At 50.1% G+C, this 17283-nt stretch overlaps 1 protein-coding gene across 1 annotated transcript; it reads left to right on the top strand.

Moving 5' to 3' along the window:
• The first annotated feature begins 4687 nt into the window (after positions 1 to 4687).
• ABHD17A (abhydrolase domain containing 17A, depalmitoylase) lies at positions 4688 to 16656 on the top strand. Its single transcript, XM_080989170.1, has 5 exons — positions 4688 to 4999; positions 7649 to 8203; positions 12018 to 12212; positions 13308 to 13487; positions 15496 to 16656. The coding sequence occupies exons 2-5, from the start codon at positions 7887 to 7889 to the stop codon at positions 15719 to 15721; spliced, it is 918 nt and encodes a 305-aa protein (XP_080845296.1). The 5' UTR covers positions 4688 to 4999; positions 7649 to 7886; the 3' UTR covers positions 15722 to 16656.
• Positions 16657 to 17283: the final 627 nt, after the last annotated feature.

Raw genomic sequence — 17283 nt, 5'->3', positions numbered from 1 at the left:
TGATTCAGCCTGCGCGTGGAAACCCTCCTTTTCCGTCTCTGACGGAACCGCTCTGAATCCGGTTTAGCCGAGGACGCTGAACAAAAGACGTGGGAGTGGGAGGGAGATGCCGCCATCGCGGTCGAAATCCGGATTGAAACCGGATTAAGCGTGGGCGTGACATTCGCCCCCCCGACGCCAGTCGGAGGAGCGGCTGCTTAACCGCTCTGTCGATCGCTGCATCCGTTTCCCCGAACCCTGAGCGTTTGGGGGAAGTTGTTATTTGTGGGGGCTGCCTTTGGAAATAAGGTTTTTATTGGGATCAGTCGTGGTTTGTTTGCTTTTCCTGGCATCGCCCTTTCTGCTAACACACACAGGCTTCCCTGTCCTGTCTCGAACCTACAAGGTTGTGGCGTGCGCTGTGATTTTCTGGTCCCATAACCTGTCGCCGGACAATAATACGGCAAGGACAATAACTGTATACTCGCGCCAAGGAAACAAAAGCCAGCAGCATTCTGGAATACCAAAAATATAATTTATGCTGTGCCTATGAAATTTACTGCTGGATTGTGTTTCTTTGAGCCCTAATCACCTATTTACCCCGGGTAATTTTTGCTCTTTTAAATCTGTGGCGTTGCTATATTATTATCCCCGCACACACTGGTATGAAAGGGCCCCAAATTCAGTACTGGAAGGAGAGATTTGGCCCCCCTCATTCTACTTCCCTCCTGGCTGATGCAGTGCTGTCAGGATTGGCCGAGGGGTAGATCAAGTGGGCGGGGCTTGGTTGAGGGGAGGAGCCAGGTGGGCGGGGCTAGGTTGGTTGGCACGCCCACTCGCCCCTATTACGAGTTCAGTCTGATTCAGGAAAACTTGCAGAACTTTCCACAAGCAAAGGAATTAAAGGCAATCAGATCCTGCTATAGCTAGATGGCTGACTACAGAAAACGCATCCTAAGAAATCGCACCTATACAAATGAAAGAGTTATTAACTGTCCTTGACTACAAATAAAACAACGATTTGACACGGATGTGATTTGCAGCCGTCGAAGGGACAGGGAAGGGAATTAATTTGGTTCGCTTTTCAATGCGATCAGCCCAACATCCTGGGGTCCTTCGAAATCCGAGCATCCGCAAACTTTGCAGTGCGGTTCTGCAAACGCCGCCCTGCAAACGTTGCCGTATTTCAAGTTGTTGAGCTACTAATTCCGTCATTGGAATCCCAGGGAAATCCTGTAGATATAATGCACTATATTCCAATCAATTGTCTATTAGGGTAAAAAATGCGTGGTTGAGGCAAAATTACCTACAAAGCAACTATAGGGGTACCTCGGTTTAAGAACAGTCCGGTTTAAGAACGATTTGGTTTACAGACTCCGCAAAACCAGAAACAGTGTCTTGGTTTGAGAACTTTACCTTGGTCTAAGAACGGAATCCGAACAGTGGAAGGGCACCGGCGGCAGGAGGCCACATTAGGGAAAGTGCTCCTCAGTTTAAGAACGGTTTCGGTTTAAGAACGGACTTCTGGAACGGATTAAGTTTGTAAACCGAGGTACCACTGTATATTAACGGGAGTGGATTTTTCTGCGGGTTTTTTTAAAGCAAACAGATGCCGGAATCGAACCAAGCAGACTGGATTTAAGATAGGGGGAGTGAGAAACTAAGAGGAAACCAAGACTTGACCAATTTATCGGCCTGTACCGCTTTCTCTGACAGCACTGCACAGCTGGGAAGTTGCCGTCCCCAAGACCTTGAGCCACACTTTTCCGTTTGTGAAGTTTCATCCTTTTGTCTTCATGTTCCCTGTTGTCATTGCGTAGTCTGGAAGAGGAGGAGGAGGAAGAGGAAGGGAACATTGGGGTGGGGTGGAGGGATAACCGAGGCAAGAATGTTTCTCAGAGTTGGGCCAGGATCCAGCTGGCGTCGATTCTCATTTCCTTCAATCTTTTATTTCCCCTGATCCCTTCTTTTCCATATATCTGACCGGAAGTTCGCTTTCTTCCCCCCGACGGTGACGCGCAAACACACTTCTGCCGTTTATATTTTACAGATGTCGCAATAATAGTTTACTCTCTCGCTTGCTGCTTGCTAAGTTAACACACGTATTCGCAGTGTTGTCCACGCCGGGAAAAGTGAACTGAGACCGTTTCCCAGCCAAAGAGGAAATGGATCTGGCCTCAGGGGCGTCCTGTCTACACCGCAGCCTTAAACTGGTTTAGCGGCCGGCCTTTCTCTGCTGGGAACGGTGGGTTGCACAGAACCCGACTCAGAGTAGATGTGTTGGAAAGTTGCATCTGGAACCCTTTGTGTCAAGCCCATCCTTTCGTTCTTCAAGGGGTCTACTCTGAGTGCAACGAACTTTCGAGCCCGGCTCTGTCATGCTGCAAGCAGGGAGCGTCAACCCACAGTTCCCAGGCGCCCGGCTAAACTACAGTTCCCAAGGTTCGTTGGGCGGTTGGGGTTTGTGTGGAGGTGTCGCTATACAGCGTAGACGTACCCAAGGGAACGAAATAATCAGCTGCAACGCAGATCTCGGTCCGCCAACACAGCAATCTGCAATTCATCCCTCTCTCATTTCAGCCGGGCTCACCATGGCCTCCCCATTCACTCACATGCACACACAAGCTTGCTTTTCTCCAGTGCTTTTCACAATATTTGATTCTAGCATTCGTCATACGCGTACTGTTTTTTTTTTTTTTTTTTTTTAGCCAATGCACTTTTCTTCCTTGTTTTTTATTTTAAATGTACCATTATCCGAAAGCCGGCTCTGGTTTTCGTTCCTTTTCTCTCCCCCCCCGGCCCACCCCCCACCCCCTATGCAAAAGGAAAATAAAAAAATAAAATTCCAAAAGGACAATTTAAAAAAAAAAATGAGAAAAAAATAAGAAAAAGGGCGAAAAAAAATAAGAAAAAAGTTGCAAAAAATGAGAAAAAAATGTATAAAAATTAAATAAGCTATGCTTTCAACTCTCTCACAGCCTCTTGTGTCTTTTGTATATGCAAGTCTCTAGGTTTACATTATTATATGCAATTATTATATGCAAATAACTGAGCTTTTCAGCCTTCTAAAAAGAAAAGGGGAAATACTGCATTGCAAAGCAAGCCTCTTGTGTCTTTTGTATATACGGTGTATATATATAGCTTTTACAGAGTTAAAGCCAGCAGGTCCAATTGTGGTCCACTATCTCCATCTGCTGACCAAACAGGGTTAGTGTTTTGCCCTGGCTTTGAAAAGCAAAGAAGGGCTAAAAGTTGGATTTCCACCTGTCAGGCAGCCGCAAAGGAAAAAAAGAGAGATGATAGCCGTTTTCAAACATCTGAAGAACTGTCACGTGGAAGGTGGAACGAGCTCGTTTTCTCCTGCTCCGGAGGGTAGGACTCGAACCCATGGCTTCCACTTACAGAAAAAGGAGATCCTGACTAAACACCAGCCGCTCTGAGAGGCAGCTTTCCACAAACATAAAAATAATAGTATTACACATTAAAAGGCTTCCCTATACAGGGGTTAGCCTCGCGGGTGGCGCTGTGGTCTAAACCACAGAGCCTAGGGCTTGCCGATCGGAAGGTCGGCGGTTCGAATCCCCGCGATGGGGTGAGCTCCCGTTGCTCGGTCCCTGCTCCTGCCAACCTAGCAGTTCGAAAGCACGTCAAAGTGCAAGTAGATAAATAGGTACCGCTCCGGCAGGAAGGAAAAGGGCGTTTCCATGTGCTGCTCTGGTTCGCCAGAAGCGGCTTCGAGAACACTGTCCCACCATCTCGTCCTCTGTCGTCCCCTTCTCCTTGTGCCCCCATCTTTCCCAACATCAGGGTTTTTCCCAGGGAGTTTTCTCTTCTCCTGAGGTGGCCAAAATATTGGAGCCTCAGCTTCAGGATCTGTCCTTCCAGTGAGCACTCAGGGCTGATTTCCTTCAGAATGGAGAGGTTGGATCTTCTTGCAGTCCATGGGACTCTCCAGAGTCTCCTCCAGCACCAGAATTCAAAAGCATCCATTCTTTGGTGATCAGCCTTCTTTATGGTCCAGCTCTCACTTCCATACATCACTACTGGGAAAACCAGAGCTTTGACTATACGAACCTTTGTTGGCAAGGTGATGTCTCTAATTTTTAAGGTTTTAGAGTTTTTTCCTTGGCTCGGGGTGGGGGTGGAATAACTCCATACCCTCCAACGTTTCCCAAAAGAAAATAGGATAAGCAGGATATTCTGGGATCAAATCAGAAACAGGGGTGGTTTCAGTAAATCCGGGACTGTTCCTGGAAAACAGGGACACTTGGAGGGTCTGGGATGAACCGTCGTCCCCCTGTCCAGGATAATGGGGAGTAACTAAGAAAAGAACAGGGACTCATACAGAGACGCACATTTATACTGTGTCAGGCAACTGTCCACCTAGCATTGCCCACACGCAGCGGCTCTCCAGAGAGTCACGCAAACAGTCGTTTCTGGGGATGCCCCTCTGCAAGTGAAACGCTGGAGGGGGGGCTCTTGGGCCTTTCCCCGCGAGAAAATGACTCATGAAGAGGCGCATCGGGCCACCCCTTGCGCGGCGCGGCGCTTGGGGAAGCCTTTCCCCAGCGTGGCAACCGTTTTCTCCCGTGCCGGGCGGAGGAGGCCTCGCTCCACCTCCGGCTCCTCCTGCCGCCCCGTCGTCATTTCCAGTGCGGCTGTCGCTGCTGTCACATCCGCCTCCTCGGGAGGAGGAGCAGGAGGCGCCGAAGGGGAGGCGCAGACGAGCAGCGAGCCAGCGCCAGCCGCGTCTCCAAGTTCCAGGCCCCGGGCGCGTAATGCGGAGCGCGGCGGGGGCCGGTTGCAGCGCCCGGGCGGGGGCCCGGAGGCGGCGGATCGGGGCCTGGCCGGTGCTGGGCGGCTAGATCCGCGCAGCTGCTGCCGGGAGAGGAGGGAGGAAGCCAGCCAGACGGAGGGAGAGAAAGAGAAGAGACGCGCAAGAGACGCCAGCTGCCGTGCGCCAAAGCGCGCTTTGGAGAGACCCCCGTCGGGACTTGGAGAGGGACGCGCGGCGGCGAGGGTGATTATCCGGGCGAGGCGGGGGCGGAGGGGGCGTCACTTGTCCTTAGGATCCCGCGGCGGATAGAGACGGGAGGGTGCAGGGAGGGGAGTCCGTGGCGGCGAGCCCGATCCGGGTTGAGTTTCCTTTCGCTTTGCGCGCGCCTCCCTCCCCGAGGAGTGGAGATTATCGGTGCGCCTTCGGGCCTCCCTTCTCCCCCGAGGTGCGCTGCCTTTAGGGACCTCCTCGCGAGTCGGCCTGGCGGCTCCACCGAGCGCGCTGTTGCCGACGCGGACCGGCAGCGGCTCCCCGGGGTTTCGGGCAAGGAACGTGCTCCCTCTTTCCACCCCACCAGCCCTTCCTGGATGCAAGAACAAGATGCCAGTCCTCAAGGATCTGGGGTAAGGGTAGATTTAAGCCGAGAAGCTGCCTTCTGCAGTGGGCCCCAATCCCTCAGTATTGCCGGAACTGGCTGGCAGCAGCTGTCCAGGGACTTCAAGACTGAACCCGGGAGGTCGCCTTCTTAAATCTTCTCAACGCCGCCTCCCCCTTTTTTTTTTGCAGAGCACCAAGGTGTTAGGCGGTGCTTCGGCACTGGTAAACCCACCGAAAGGTCCATTGATTTCAGTAGGTCTCCGAGGAGGAGGAGAACCTAGTTGGGAACTGTTTGCTTCTCTCGTATTTGGGGGATGTGTGTGTGTTTGTTTTGCAAACTTCGACCCTTTCCAGAGCGCGCACACACACAGTAGAGCAGTCCGGGTGTCTGCACCTTTACCTGTTTACTCTGAAGTCAGCCCCCCTCCCTCCTGAGTTGCGTGCCCCACCTCCCCCCCCCCCCCCCAGAGATACATCTGGCAGAGTTGAATACTTAACGGTGTGTGTTTAGAAGGCAGGCAGCGGCCGATGATGTCATTATTGTTTTTCCATAGCACACCGTTTGACAGGGCTGTTCATCCTGGAAAGGGGAAAAAAACCTTGTCCAATCCACAGATGGCTCTGCAGCGATTATATATATATATATATATATATATATATATATATATATATGGAATTTGTAGTTAAGGGAGTCGGCTTGGCGGCCTCTGCCCTGGACTGCGGAAAACATCTGTGAATACATCTATATACAGTGGTACCTTGGTTCTCAAAGATTTGGTTTCCTGCGCGGAAACCAATGTCCCCGCTGTGGAAGGATGTGTGGATCCAGAATTGGCCTCCACCGTCACTTACAGACTCATTGTTAAAACCGTGTTTATGGAAGACAATCTTACTCGGCTACGAGGGATCGCCAAAGAAGAAGAAGGTTCTCAAACTTAATCCGTTCCAAAACCAAAGTGTTCCAAAACCAAGGCACGCTTCCCCATAGAAAGTCATGCAAAAGGGATTAATCCGTTCCAGACTTTTAAAAACAACCCCTAAAACAGCAATTCAACATGAATTTTACCATCTAACGAGACCACTGATCCATAAAATGAAAGCAATAAACAATGTACTGTACTATAAAATAAATAAGACAGTATTGTAGATGATAAAAATTAAAATTATTTCCCCCCCCCTTTACCTGCACTGATGACAGTCATTGTTTGGATGGGGGGCTTTTATCCATTTCCGTAGTCACACAATCGATCCATCAGTAGTTTAACTGGGTTCCACAGTCACAGAAACAAATGAATCGAAAACCCTTTTATTTCAAATGGGTTCTTTGTGGGGCCTGCCTGGTGTTTTTACACAAGTAGAATGTGTCCTTTTATTTAAAATGCATCTCTGGGTTATTTGCGGGGCATAGGAATTCGTTCATTATTTTCCCCCCAAGAAATATAGTCTGGCCCCCCACAAGGTCTGCGGGACAGTGGACCGGCCCCCTGCTGAAAAAGTTTACTGACCTCTGGTCCAGTCCATCCCTTTGCAGTGCAGGGTGAAATCCGTACCCCGTTAAAACGATGGAGTCCCTGTGGTTGTTTCTAACAGTCCTTTCCTTCTGTTCCCCATTTTTTCTTTCTCTCTTTTTTCCCCAATTTTTTTTTATTGGTTTTCACAATATTATAAACAAACAAACAAACACACAAGACAAACAAACATAAATCATAGCCTTATTGAAAATTACACTTATTGACTTTGTTAAGTGACTTCCTCGCTTCCCATTGGTTGAATTTCATTGCGTGTCCTTTTAACAGTTTCCCAAATCCCAATTCTTACAAAATTTAACTTAAACATTAACATCCTTAAATCTTCACCTTATGGAATTAAACATATTAACTCATCACTTCACAGAAATAAAATCCTAAGCCAATTAAGTATCTGCAAGCTGTTTTCAGTTAACTTAACAAATTTAACTTCTTGTTGTTTAGTCGTTTAGTCGTGTCCTCCTCTTCGTGACCCCCTGGACCAGAGCACGCCAGGCCCTCCTGTCTTCCACTGCCTCCCGCAGTTTGGTCAAACTCATGCTGGTCGCTTCGAGAACACTGTCCCACCATCTCGTCCTCCGTCGTCCCCTTCTCCTTGCGCCCTCCATCTTTCCCAACATCAGGGTCTTTTCCAGGGAGTCTTCTCTTCTCATGAGGTGGCCAAAGTCTTGGAGCCTCAGCTTCAGGATCTGTCCTTCCAGTGAGCACTCAACCACAAATTTAACTAGATAATCATTAAATTTAATCCACTCTCTCTTTTTATTTTTAGGACTCTGCAGAGGGAAACGGATGCTCAGCCAGGAGACATTGGAACGCAGCCGTTGTACGCCGGAATGTGGGAGAACCCTCTCATAGTTCTTCGGAGTGGACATGTCATAAAGGCTTCCTACGTCCGGCGGGAAGCTAAAACATTTCCCTAAGCACCCTTAGCTTCGCTTCTTTCCTCCGGCCCGGGACTTCTGCGAGTGTCCCCCCAAAAAAACCTCATTCCTGCCCTGCCAGCCACCATGAACGGCCTGACGGTCAGCGAACTCTGTTGCCTATTCTGTTGCCCGCCCTGCCCCGGGCGCATCGCCGCCAAACTGGCCTTCCTGCCCCCCGAGCCGACGTACAGCATCGTCCCCGAACCGGATCCCGTTGCGGGAGGGCCCGGCAGCGCCTCCCCCCGAGGAGGAGCCATGACCCGCTGGAAGCTGCACCTGGGGGACCGAGCGGATTTCCAGTATGCCCAGCGGGAACTGGACACCATCGAGGTGTTCCTGACCAAGAGCAGCCGGGGGAACCGCGTGGGGTGCATGTACGTCCGTTGCGTACCTGGCGCCAGGTGAGACGGTTTTGGGCTGCGTTTATTCCACCCTGTTTCGCTTTTCATTTGTTTGCCACCTTTCCGTCTTTCTGCTGTTGCTATTCATTGCGAAACAGACAACACCAGACCGACCAAAACAATACCGCAATGACAACTAATAATAATAATAATAATACAGTGGTACCTCGGGTTACAAGGGACGCGGGTGGTGCTGTGGGTTAAACCACAGAGCCTAGGGCTTGCCGATCAGAAGGTCGGCGGTTCGAATCCCCGCAATGACGGGGTGAGCTCCCGTTGCTCGGTCCCTGCTCCTGCCAACCTAGCAGTTTGAAAGCACGTCAAAGTGCAAGTAGATAAATAGGTATCGCTCTGGTGGGAAGGTAAACGGCGTTTCCATGCGCTGCTCTGGTTCGCCAGAAGTGGCTTAGTCCTGCTGGCCACATGACCCGGAAGCTGTACGTCGGCTCCCTCGTCCAGTAAAGCGAGATGAGCGCCACAACCCCAGAGTCGGTTACAACTGGACCTAATGGTCAGGGGTCCTTTACCTTACCTCGGGTTACATACGCTTCAGGTTACATACGCTTCAGGTTACAGACTCTGCTAACCCAGAAATAGTACCTCGGGTTAATAACTTTGCTTCAGGATGAGAACACAAATTGCACAGCAGCAGCAAGAGGCCCCATTAGCTAAAGAGGTTCTTCAGGTTAAGAACAGTTTCAGGTTAAGAACAGACCTCCGGAACGAATTAAGTACTTAACCCAAGGTACCACTGTAATAAATAAAATTTTATTTATATCCCGCCCTCCCCAGCCGTAGCCGGGGTCAGAGCGGCTAACAACAGTAAAATAATACAGCATTCTAAAAGCAATTCGTTCTAAAATCAGTTTTAAATCAAGTTAATGGCAACCATTAATTTGACTAAACATTAATTGGCTACACATCATCTAACAGAGGGGTCAGCAAACTTTATCAGCAGGGGGCCGGTCCCCTGTCCCTCAGACCTTGTGGGGGGCTGGACTATATTTTTTGGGGGGAAATGAACAATTTCCTATGCCCCACAAATAACCCAGAGATGCATTTTAAATAAAAGCACACATTCTACTCATGTCAAAACACACTGATTCCCAGACCATCCGCGGGCCGGATTGAGAAGGCGATTGGGCCGGATCCGGCCCCCAGGTCTTAGTTTGCCTACCCATGATCTAACATCACACATATTTTTGACTTCCGAATCACCTCATTGTGCTTTCTAAATATTCTTATAATAATTAATAACAATAATTTTATTATTTACACCCCGCCCATCTGGCTGGGCCTCCCCAGCCACTCTGGGCGGCTCCCAACTGAATATTAAAAACACAAAACAGCATTAAACATTAAAAACTTCCCTAAATGGGGCGGCCTTCAGATGTCTTCTAAAAGTAAGATGGTTGCTTATTGCCTTGACATTTGACGGGAGGGCATTCCACAGGGCGGGCGCCACCACTGAAAAGGCCCTCTACGTCCCCCTCTGTTATTTCCTGCCCCCCCAGTGGTCTTCTGGCGGGAGCGAGGTTACAGGGAACCTGGCAGAGGGCCTTCTCGGTGGTGGCGCCCTCCCATCAGATGTCAAGGAGATAAACAACTCTCTGACTTTTAGAAGGCATCTGAAGGCAGCCCTGTTTAGGGAAGCTTTTAATGTTTGAGGTTCTATTCTGTTTTTCTATGTACTGGAAGCTGCCCAAAGTGGCTGATGGGAAAATCAGAGAGCCAGTATGGTTTAGGGGTTAGAGTAACTTACTGGGAACTGAGAGACCCGGGTTCAAATCTCCTCTTGGCCCTGAAGCTCACTGGGGGTGCCTTTGGGCCTGTCGCTGCCTCTCTGCCTGACTTAGTGAGGTTACAGGGAACCAGGCAGAGGGCCTTCTCGGTGGTGGCGCCCTCCCGCCAGATGTCAAGGAAACAAACAACTTTCTGACTTTCAGAAGACATCTGAAGGCAGCCCTGTTTAGGGAAGTTTTTAATGTTTGATCGTGTTTTTAATATTCTGTTGGGAGCCGCAGAAGGGAGGCAGTGTTGCCGTATGGGGGGATTGCCGTAACCTCAGTGGAGATTTTGCCGGCTCGGCCACAGACTGCCTGCTGTGAGAAGAAGGGAGGGCGGCAGCCAGGAAGGAGCCACAAGACAGATGTTAGCACCACAGCTGTTTCCGCTGTGGATGAGGGCGTTTCCCCGGTTTGGAATTTCCTGTCCGCTTTGCAACGGATACCAGGATCCGTTCATCCGGTTTGCTGCAAACGGGTTTGCTGCAAACTGTTAAAAATAAGAGACCTCCTTGCTGGCAAAAGACCTGAATATCACCAGGCCTGCTGCGAAATAACTCTGTTTTATGGTGACAAGGACAAGACGGGCTGTGATGGTCGATGGACGGCTGCTGATTTTAAACTCCAGGACATAGATTTTTAGCGGAAGGAAACACTATTTTTACAACGGAAATGAGTTTATAGGGAGCTTTCTGTTTCTGCAGCCGTGCCAGGAATTTTGGTGCCCCCCCCCCCAAAAAAAAGTTGTTGAGCTTGCTTTTGGGGGGAGAAAGCACCCCCAAAATGTTGTCATCTGTCCTCAGTGCCGGATTTACGTATAAGCTAAACAAGTTATAGCTTAGGGCCCCATTCTCTTGGGGACCCAAAAAAATTTAAAGGGGAAAAAACTGGATGTATATTTCCAAAATATAAGATAGAAAACAAATTAAAAAAACCTACATCCAGCAACAGTGTTTTGTGTTGTGTAGGCTCCTCTGATGTAAGTCATGGGCCCCGCCTGCTAGCCTGCTCCCTAAAATATCCCTGGTTTGCTCCTTTCTAAATATAGGGTGGGGTGTGGGTGGCGCTGTGGGTTAAACCACAGAGCCTAGGACTTGCCAATCCGAAGGTTGGTGGTTCGAATCCCCGCAACAGGGTGAGCTCCCGTTGCTCGGTCCCTGCTCCTGCCAACCTAGCAGTTCAAAAGCACGTCAAAGTGCAAGTAGATAAATAGGTAGCGCTCCGGCGGGAAGGTAAACGGCGTTTCCGTGCGCTGCTCTGGTTCGCCAGAAGCGGCTTAGTCCTGCTGGCCACATGACCCGGAAGCTGTACGCCGGCTCCCTCAGCCAATAAAACGAGATGAGCGCCGCAACCCCAGAGTCGGTCACAACTGGACCTAATGGTCAGGGGTCCCTTTACCTTTACCTTTTATATATAGGGTGCCTACATTCTGCATGTACTGGTTGCAGGGCAACATGGGCAAATGGCTTAAGATACAGATTAGGTCCATAAATGACCATACAGCATCTAGCCAAAGGTAAAGGGACCCCTGACCATTAGGTCCAGTCGTGACCGACTCTGGGGTTGCGGCGCTCATCTCGCTTTACTGGACGAGGGAGCCGGCGTACAGCTTCCGGGTCATGTGGCCAGCAGGACTAAGCCGCTTCTGGCGAACCAGAGCAGCGCACGGAAATGCCGTTTACCTTCCCGCTGGAGCGGTACCTATTTATCTACTTGCACTTTGACGTGCTTTCGAACTGCTAGGTTGGCAGCAGCAGGGACTGAGCAACGGGAGCTCACCCCGTCGTGGGGATTCGAACCGCCGACCTTCTGATCGGCAAGTCCTAGGCTCAGTGGTTTAACCCACAGCGCCACCCGCATCCCCTATACAGCATCTATTCAGCACAAAAAAACAGCGACCATTTGTTGTTGACAAAGGACAGCTGGACATAGAAAGGGCCCCATGACCTTCAGGAGCTGAGGGCCTCATCAAAACGAAATCCAGCCGTGCACATGAAAGACATTCCCTTGCATCTCTCCTTCCCTTGCAGGTTCACGGTCCTGTTTTCACACGGCAACGCTGTGGACCTGGGACAGATGTGCAGCTTCTATATCAGCTTGGGCACCCGCATCAGTTGCAACATCTTCTCCTACGACTACTCCGGGTACGGCGTCAGCACGGGGAAGCCCTCCGAGAAGAATCTGTACGCCGACGTCGACGCTGCTTGGCAAGCACTGCGCACCCGGTGAGCGTGGGAGCGAGGGTGCCCTGTTTAAGTCAGTTGTTAGCTCGCCGAGGCTCTTGGGCTTGCTGATCGGAAGGTCGGCGGTTCGAATCCCCGCAATGACGGGCTGAGCTCCCGTTGCTCGGTCCCTGCTCCTGCCCACCTAGCAGTTCGAAAGCACACCTGCGCAAGTAGATAAATAGGTACCACTCCGGCGGGAAGGTAAACGGTATTTCCGATCAGATGTCAAGGAAATAAACAACTATCTGACTTTTAGAAGACATTTGAAGGCAGCCCTGTTTAGGGAAGCTGTCAATGTTTTGATGTTTTACTATGTTTCTGTATATTATTATTATTATACCTTCTACATCTGGAGGGTTACAGGATATGTTAAAACACCAAATATTAAAAACTTCCAGATGCAGGGTTGCCTAAAGGTGTCTTCTTAAAGTTGTGCAGTTCTTTATCTCCTTGGCATCTGAAGGGAGGGCTTTCCACAGGGCAGGTGCCACCACCGAGAAGGCCCTCTGCGTGGTTATCTCACTTCTCGCAGGGACAGAACTGCCAGAAGGCCCTCGGAGCTGGACATCCATGTCCGGGCTATACAATTGGGGATGGAGACGCTCCTTCAGGGATACAGGGCCGTTTAGGGATTTAAACGTGAGCACCAACACTTTGAATTGTGCTCGGAAACGTACTGGGAGCCAATGTAGGTCTTTCAGAACTGGTGTTATATGGTCTTGGCAGCTGCTCCCAGTCCCCAGTCTGGCTGCCACATTCTGGATTAGTTATAGTTTCTGGGTCACCTTCAAAGGCAGCCCCACGGAGAGCGCATGGCAGTAGTCCAAGCGGGAGATAACCAGAGCATGCACCACTGTGGCCAGACAGTCTGTGGGCAGGGAGGGTCTCATCCTGCGTACCGGATGGAGCTGCCCTGGAAACAGAATTGACCTGCGCCTCCATGGACAGCTGTGAGTCCAAAATGACCCCCAGGCTGCTCACCTGGTCCTTCGGGGGCACAGTTGCCCCATTCAGGAGTGTGCTCAATAATTATTATTGTTGAAACTGAAGTTGGCTTTGCTCTCCTCTCTCCCTCCTTCCCTGCCTACCTTCCAGATACGGGATCAGTCCCGAGAACATCATCTTGTACGGACAGAGCATCGGGACGGTGCCCACTGTCGATCTGGCCTCTCGCTATGAGTGTGCGGCTGTGATCCTGCACTCACCGCTAACTTCGGGGATGCGCGTCGCCTTCCCGGAAACCAAGAAGACCTACTGTTTTGACGCTTTCCCCAAGTAAGGCTGCCAAGGGGGGTCTGTCTCTGGAATTTTGGGTTGGGTTCTTCCATCTGCTGCCAAATTAGGAAGGTGGGTGGGGCCAAGGGGGCCTATCCATCACCGGACATCTCCCTCGCAGTCCCGACCAAGATGAAGCAAATTAGAACAACAGCGCTAGGTTGAAAATGGTTAAAGGTAAGTCTGCGACCAGAAGGAGGAGGAGTATCAGGAAGAGCAGATTAAATTTAATGATTACCATATTTTTCGCTCTATAAGACGCACAAGACGCAAGGAGGAGAACAAGAAAAGAAATACTCTGAATCTCAGAAGCCAGAACAGCAAGAGGGATCGCTGCGCAGCAAAAGCAGCAATCCCTCTTGCTGTTCTGGCTTCTGGGATAGCTGCGCAGCCTGCATTCGCTCCATAAGACGCACACACATTTCCCCTTACTTTTTAGGAGGGGAAAAGTGAGTCTTATAGAGTCTTATAAAGTGAGTCTTATAGAGTTAAATTTGTTAAGTTAAATTAACTGAAAACAGCTTTCAGGTACTTAATTGGCTTAGGATTTTATTTATGTTAAGGGATGAATTAATATGTTTAATTTCATAATGTGAAGATCTAAGGATGTTAATGTTTAAGTTAAATTTTGTAGGAACTGTGATTTGGAAAACCGTTAAAAGGCTATGCAATGAAATTCAACCAAGGGGTTTGTAATTTTCAATAAGGCTATGATTTATGTTTGTTTGTCTTATGTGTTTGTTTTTTTGTTTGTTTGTTTGTTTATAATGTTGTGAAAACCAAAAAAAAAAAAAAATTGAAAAAAAAAAGAAAGTGGTAAAAGGTAAAGGGACCCCTGACCATTGGGTCCAGTCGTGGCCGACTCTGGGGTTACGGCGCTCATCTCGCTTTACTGGCCGAGGGAGCCGGCGTACAGCTTCCGGGTCACGTGGCCAGCAGGACTAAGCCGCTTCTGGCGAACCAGAGCAGCGCACGGAAATGGTGTTTACCTTCCCGCCAGAGCAGTACCTATTGATCTACTTGCACTTTGACGTGCTTTCGAACTGCTAGGTGGGCAGGAGCAGGGACCGAGCAATGGGAGCTCACCCCGTCATTGCGGGGATTTGAACCGCCGACCTCCTGATCGGCAAGTCCTAGGCTTTGTGGTTTAACCCACAGCGCCACCCGCATCTTGAAAATGGTTAAAAAGTCATTAAACTTTAATAGAATTTTTAAAAACTTGAAAAACAAAAAACCAGATGTGTTGAAATAGGAATAGTAAAAAGAGCACTCTTTAAAACGAGCCAGTACCCAAAAGGCTGCTGGGTGGAAGGACGACAAGGAGGGAGCCAGTTTGGCTTCTCTAGGGAGGGAGTTGCAAAGTCTGGGAGCAGCCAGCACTGAAAAGGCCCTGTCCCGCAATCTCACCAGGTGTGCCTGTGTAGCTGGTGGGAGTTTCAGTGGCCTCCTCTGAAGATCACAAAACCAGGGCAGGTTTGTGGGGGGGGGGGGAGATAAAAAATAGCAGGAATCAGGGCCTTGTTTCATCCGGAACTCAGTTTAAAAAAACTATGGTTTAAAAATCCATGTTTTTTTTAAAAAAACCAACACCTATGGTTTAAAAAGCCATGGTTTAAAAACCATGGTTTAAAAACCATGGTTGTTGTTGTTTTTAAAAGCCATGGTTTTAAAAAACCGTATGGTTTAAAAACCATGGTGGTGGTTGTTTTTAAAAAGCCATGGTTTAAAAAAAACATATGGTTTAAAAACCATGGTGTGGTTGTTTTTAAAAAGCCATGGTTTAAAAAAACCATATGGTTTAAAAACCATGGTTGTTGTTGTTGTTTTTAAAAGGCATGGTTTTTAAAAACCATGGTGGTGGTTGTTTTTAAAAAGCCATGGTTTAAAATAACCCACCATGGTTTAAATAACCATGGTTCACAAAAACCCCACAATGGTTTTAAAAAACCATGGTTAATGTTACGGGGTGAACCAGGCCAATAAGTCATGTTCTTTTCCTCTTCCGCAGCATCGACAAAGTCTCCCGGATCACCTCCCCGGTCCTCTTCATCCATGGCACGGAGGACGAGGTCATTGACTTCTCCCACGGCTTGGCCCTCTACGAGCGCTGCCCGAAGGCCGTCGAGCCGCTGTGGGTCGAGGGCGCCGGCCACAACGACATCGAACTATACAGCCAGTACCTAGAGCGCCTGCGCAAGTTCATTTCGCACGACCTGGCCAGCCAGAACAACTGACAACCGCCCGTCTCGTTTCTCGCCCTCTCCTCCGGCCGCGGCGTGCGCACCTCGGTTCGGAGGATGGCGAGGGGCTCGTGGCTTTAGGGCGCTGTTACGGGCATCAGTCCCCTGCCCACCAAAGCGGGAGAGGAGTCCTCCGTTACAGAGGGGTGCCAGTCTCGGGTCTCTCTCGGGGGCAGTTCCTCCGACACCGGGAGCCGCTCGCTCGCCCCCCGCTGCCATCTCTGACGTCGACGCCTCACGCCCCGGCAACGCGCCGAGCCGCCCCTCTCTGCGCCTGCAGACTAGCTGTCTCCGCACATCGCTGCCCTTTTTTTAACAAAAAAATACGTCGACGACGCCTCCATCAAGACTACGCTGCCACCACGACATCCCATTTTCTCGTATCCTTCTTTTCGTAACTCTCGGCGCGTCCCAGAGATAGCAATAAGCCTTGGGGGAAGGGGGAAGGTGGGGCGGCTCTGCCCCGAGGACACAGGGTGGGGTGGGGCGCCAAAATGCATGACGGCCAAAGCGGTCTGCTCTGCCTCCGCTGCCCGTCACACAGCGCCACCTAGAGGCCGGAGGACCTCCGTTACAGATTCTCCTGCGCTGCGGCGGATGGAGTTTTCGCCAGGACACGCCGGAGCGAAGACCCTACTTGTGGAGTACAAGCTGTCTGATCTACGCAGGCCAGGATTAAGCGGGTTGGCAGGAATCAGAGAGACAGCTTGCCCGTTCCGTCCACAAACTCCCGGATCCTATTGTTTGAATATCCCCGCCGTATCCGGATACCCCCATGTGTTTGAGCCAGAATTCATTTAATTCCAAGTAACACAGGGAATCTTTTTCGTGTGTGTGTGTTTTCGGGGGGGGGAGAGGAGGGAGTTTGGGGGAAGCCTCCCACCCATTCGTTTTTGAAAACAAAGAGGAATAAAAGTTTGGAAGACCCAGATATGTCTCCAGAGAAATGTTGTTGGGTGTGTCTTGCGGGGTTCAGGGGTACGGCTGGAACTGGGTGTGTTGGGGTACCTGGAAAAAATTCCACATTCCTCTCTCCTGTAAGATCTGCACCATCTCAAAACACGCTTCGCTACATCTTCTGCGATGGATTGGGTCCAGGAGAGTCGCTTGCCTGTTGCTTGCAAGATGTTGCTAAGAAACTCACCTGCAAGAGAACCGTGTCTTTACGTGCACAACTTCTGCCGTACACTGTTAATAATGATAATTTTATTCTTCGTACTCTATTCAACTGGCTGGGTTTCCCCAGGCAATCTGTGCGGCTTCCAGCATATACAGAAACATATTAAAACATCAACCATTAAAAACTTCCCTAAAGAGCGCTGCCTTCAGATGTCTTCTAAAAGCCAGATTGTTTATTTCCTTGAGATCTGGCGGGAGGGCGCCACCACCGAGAAGGCCCTCTGCCAGGTTCCCTGTAACCTCGCTTCTCGCAGGGAGGGAACCGCCAGAAGGCCCTTGGAGCTGGACATCCGTGTCCGGGCTGAAAGATGGGGATGAAGACGCTCCTTCAGGTATACTGGACCGAGGCCGTTTAGGGTTTTCAAGGTCAGCACCAA

Source organism: Podarcis pityusensis (assembly GCF_964106645.2).
Source record: "Podarcis pityusensis genome assembly, chromosome: 18".
Lineage (NCBI taxonomy): Eukaryota > Metazoa > Chordata > Lepidosauria > Squamata > Lacertidae > Podarcis > Podarcis pityusensis.
This window is presented reverse-complemented; position numbering and strand designations above follow the sequence as displayed.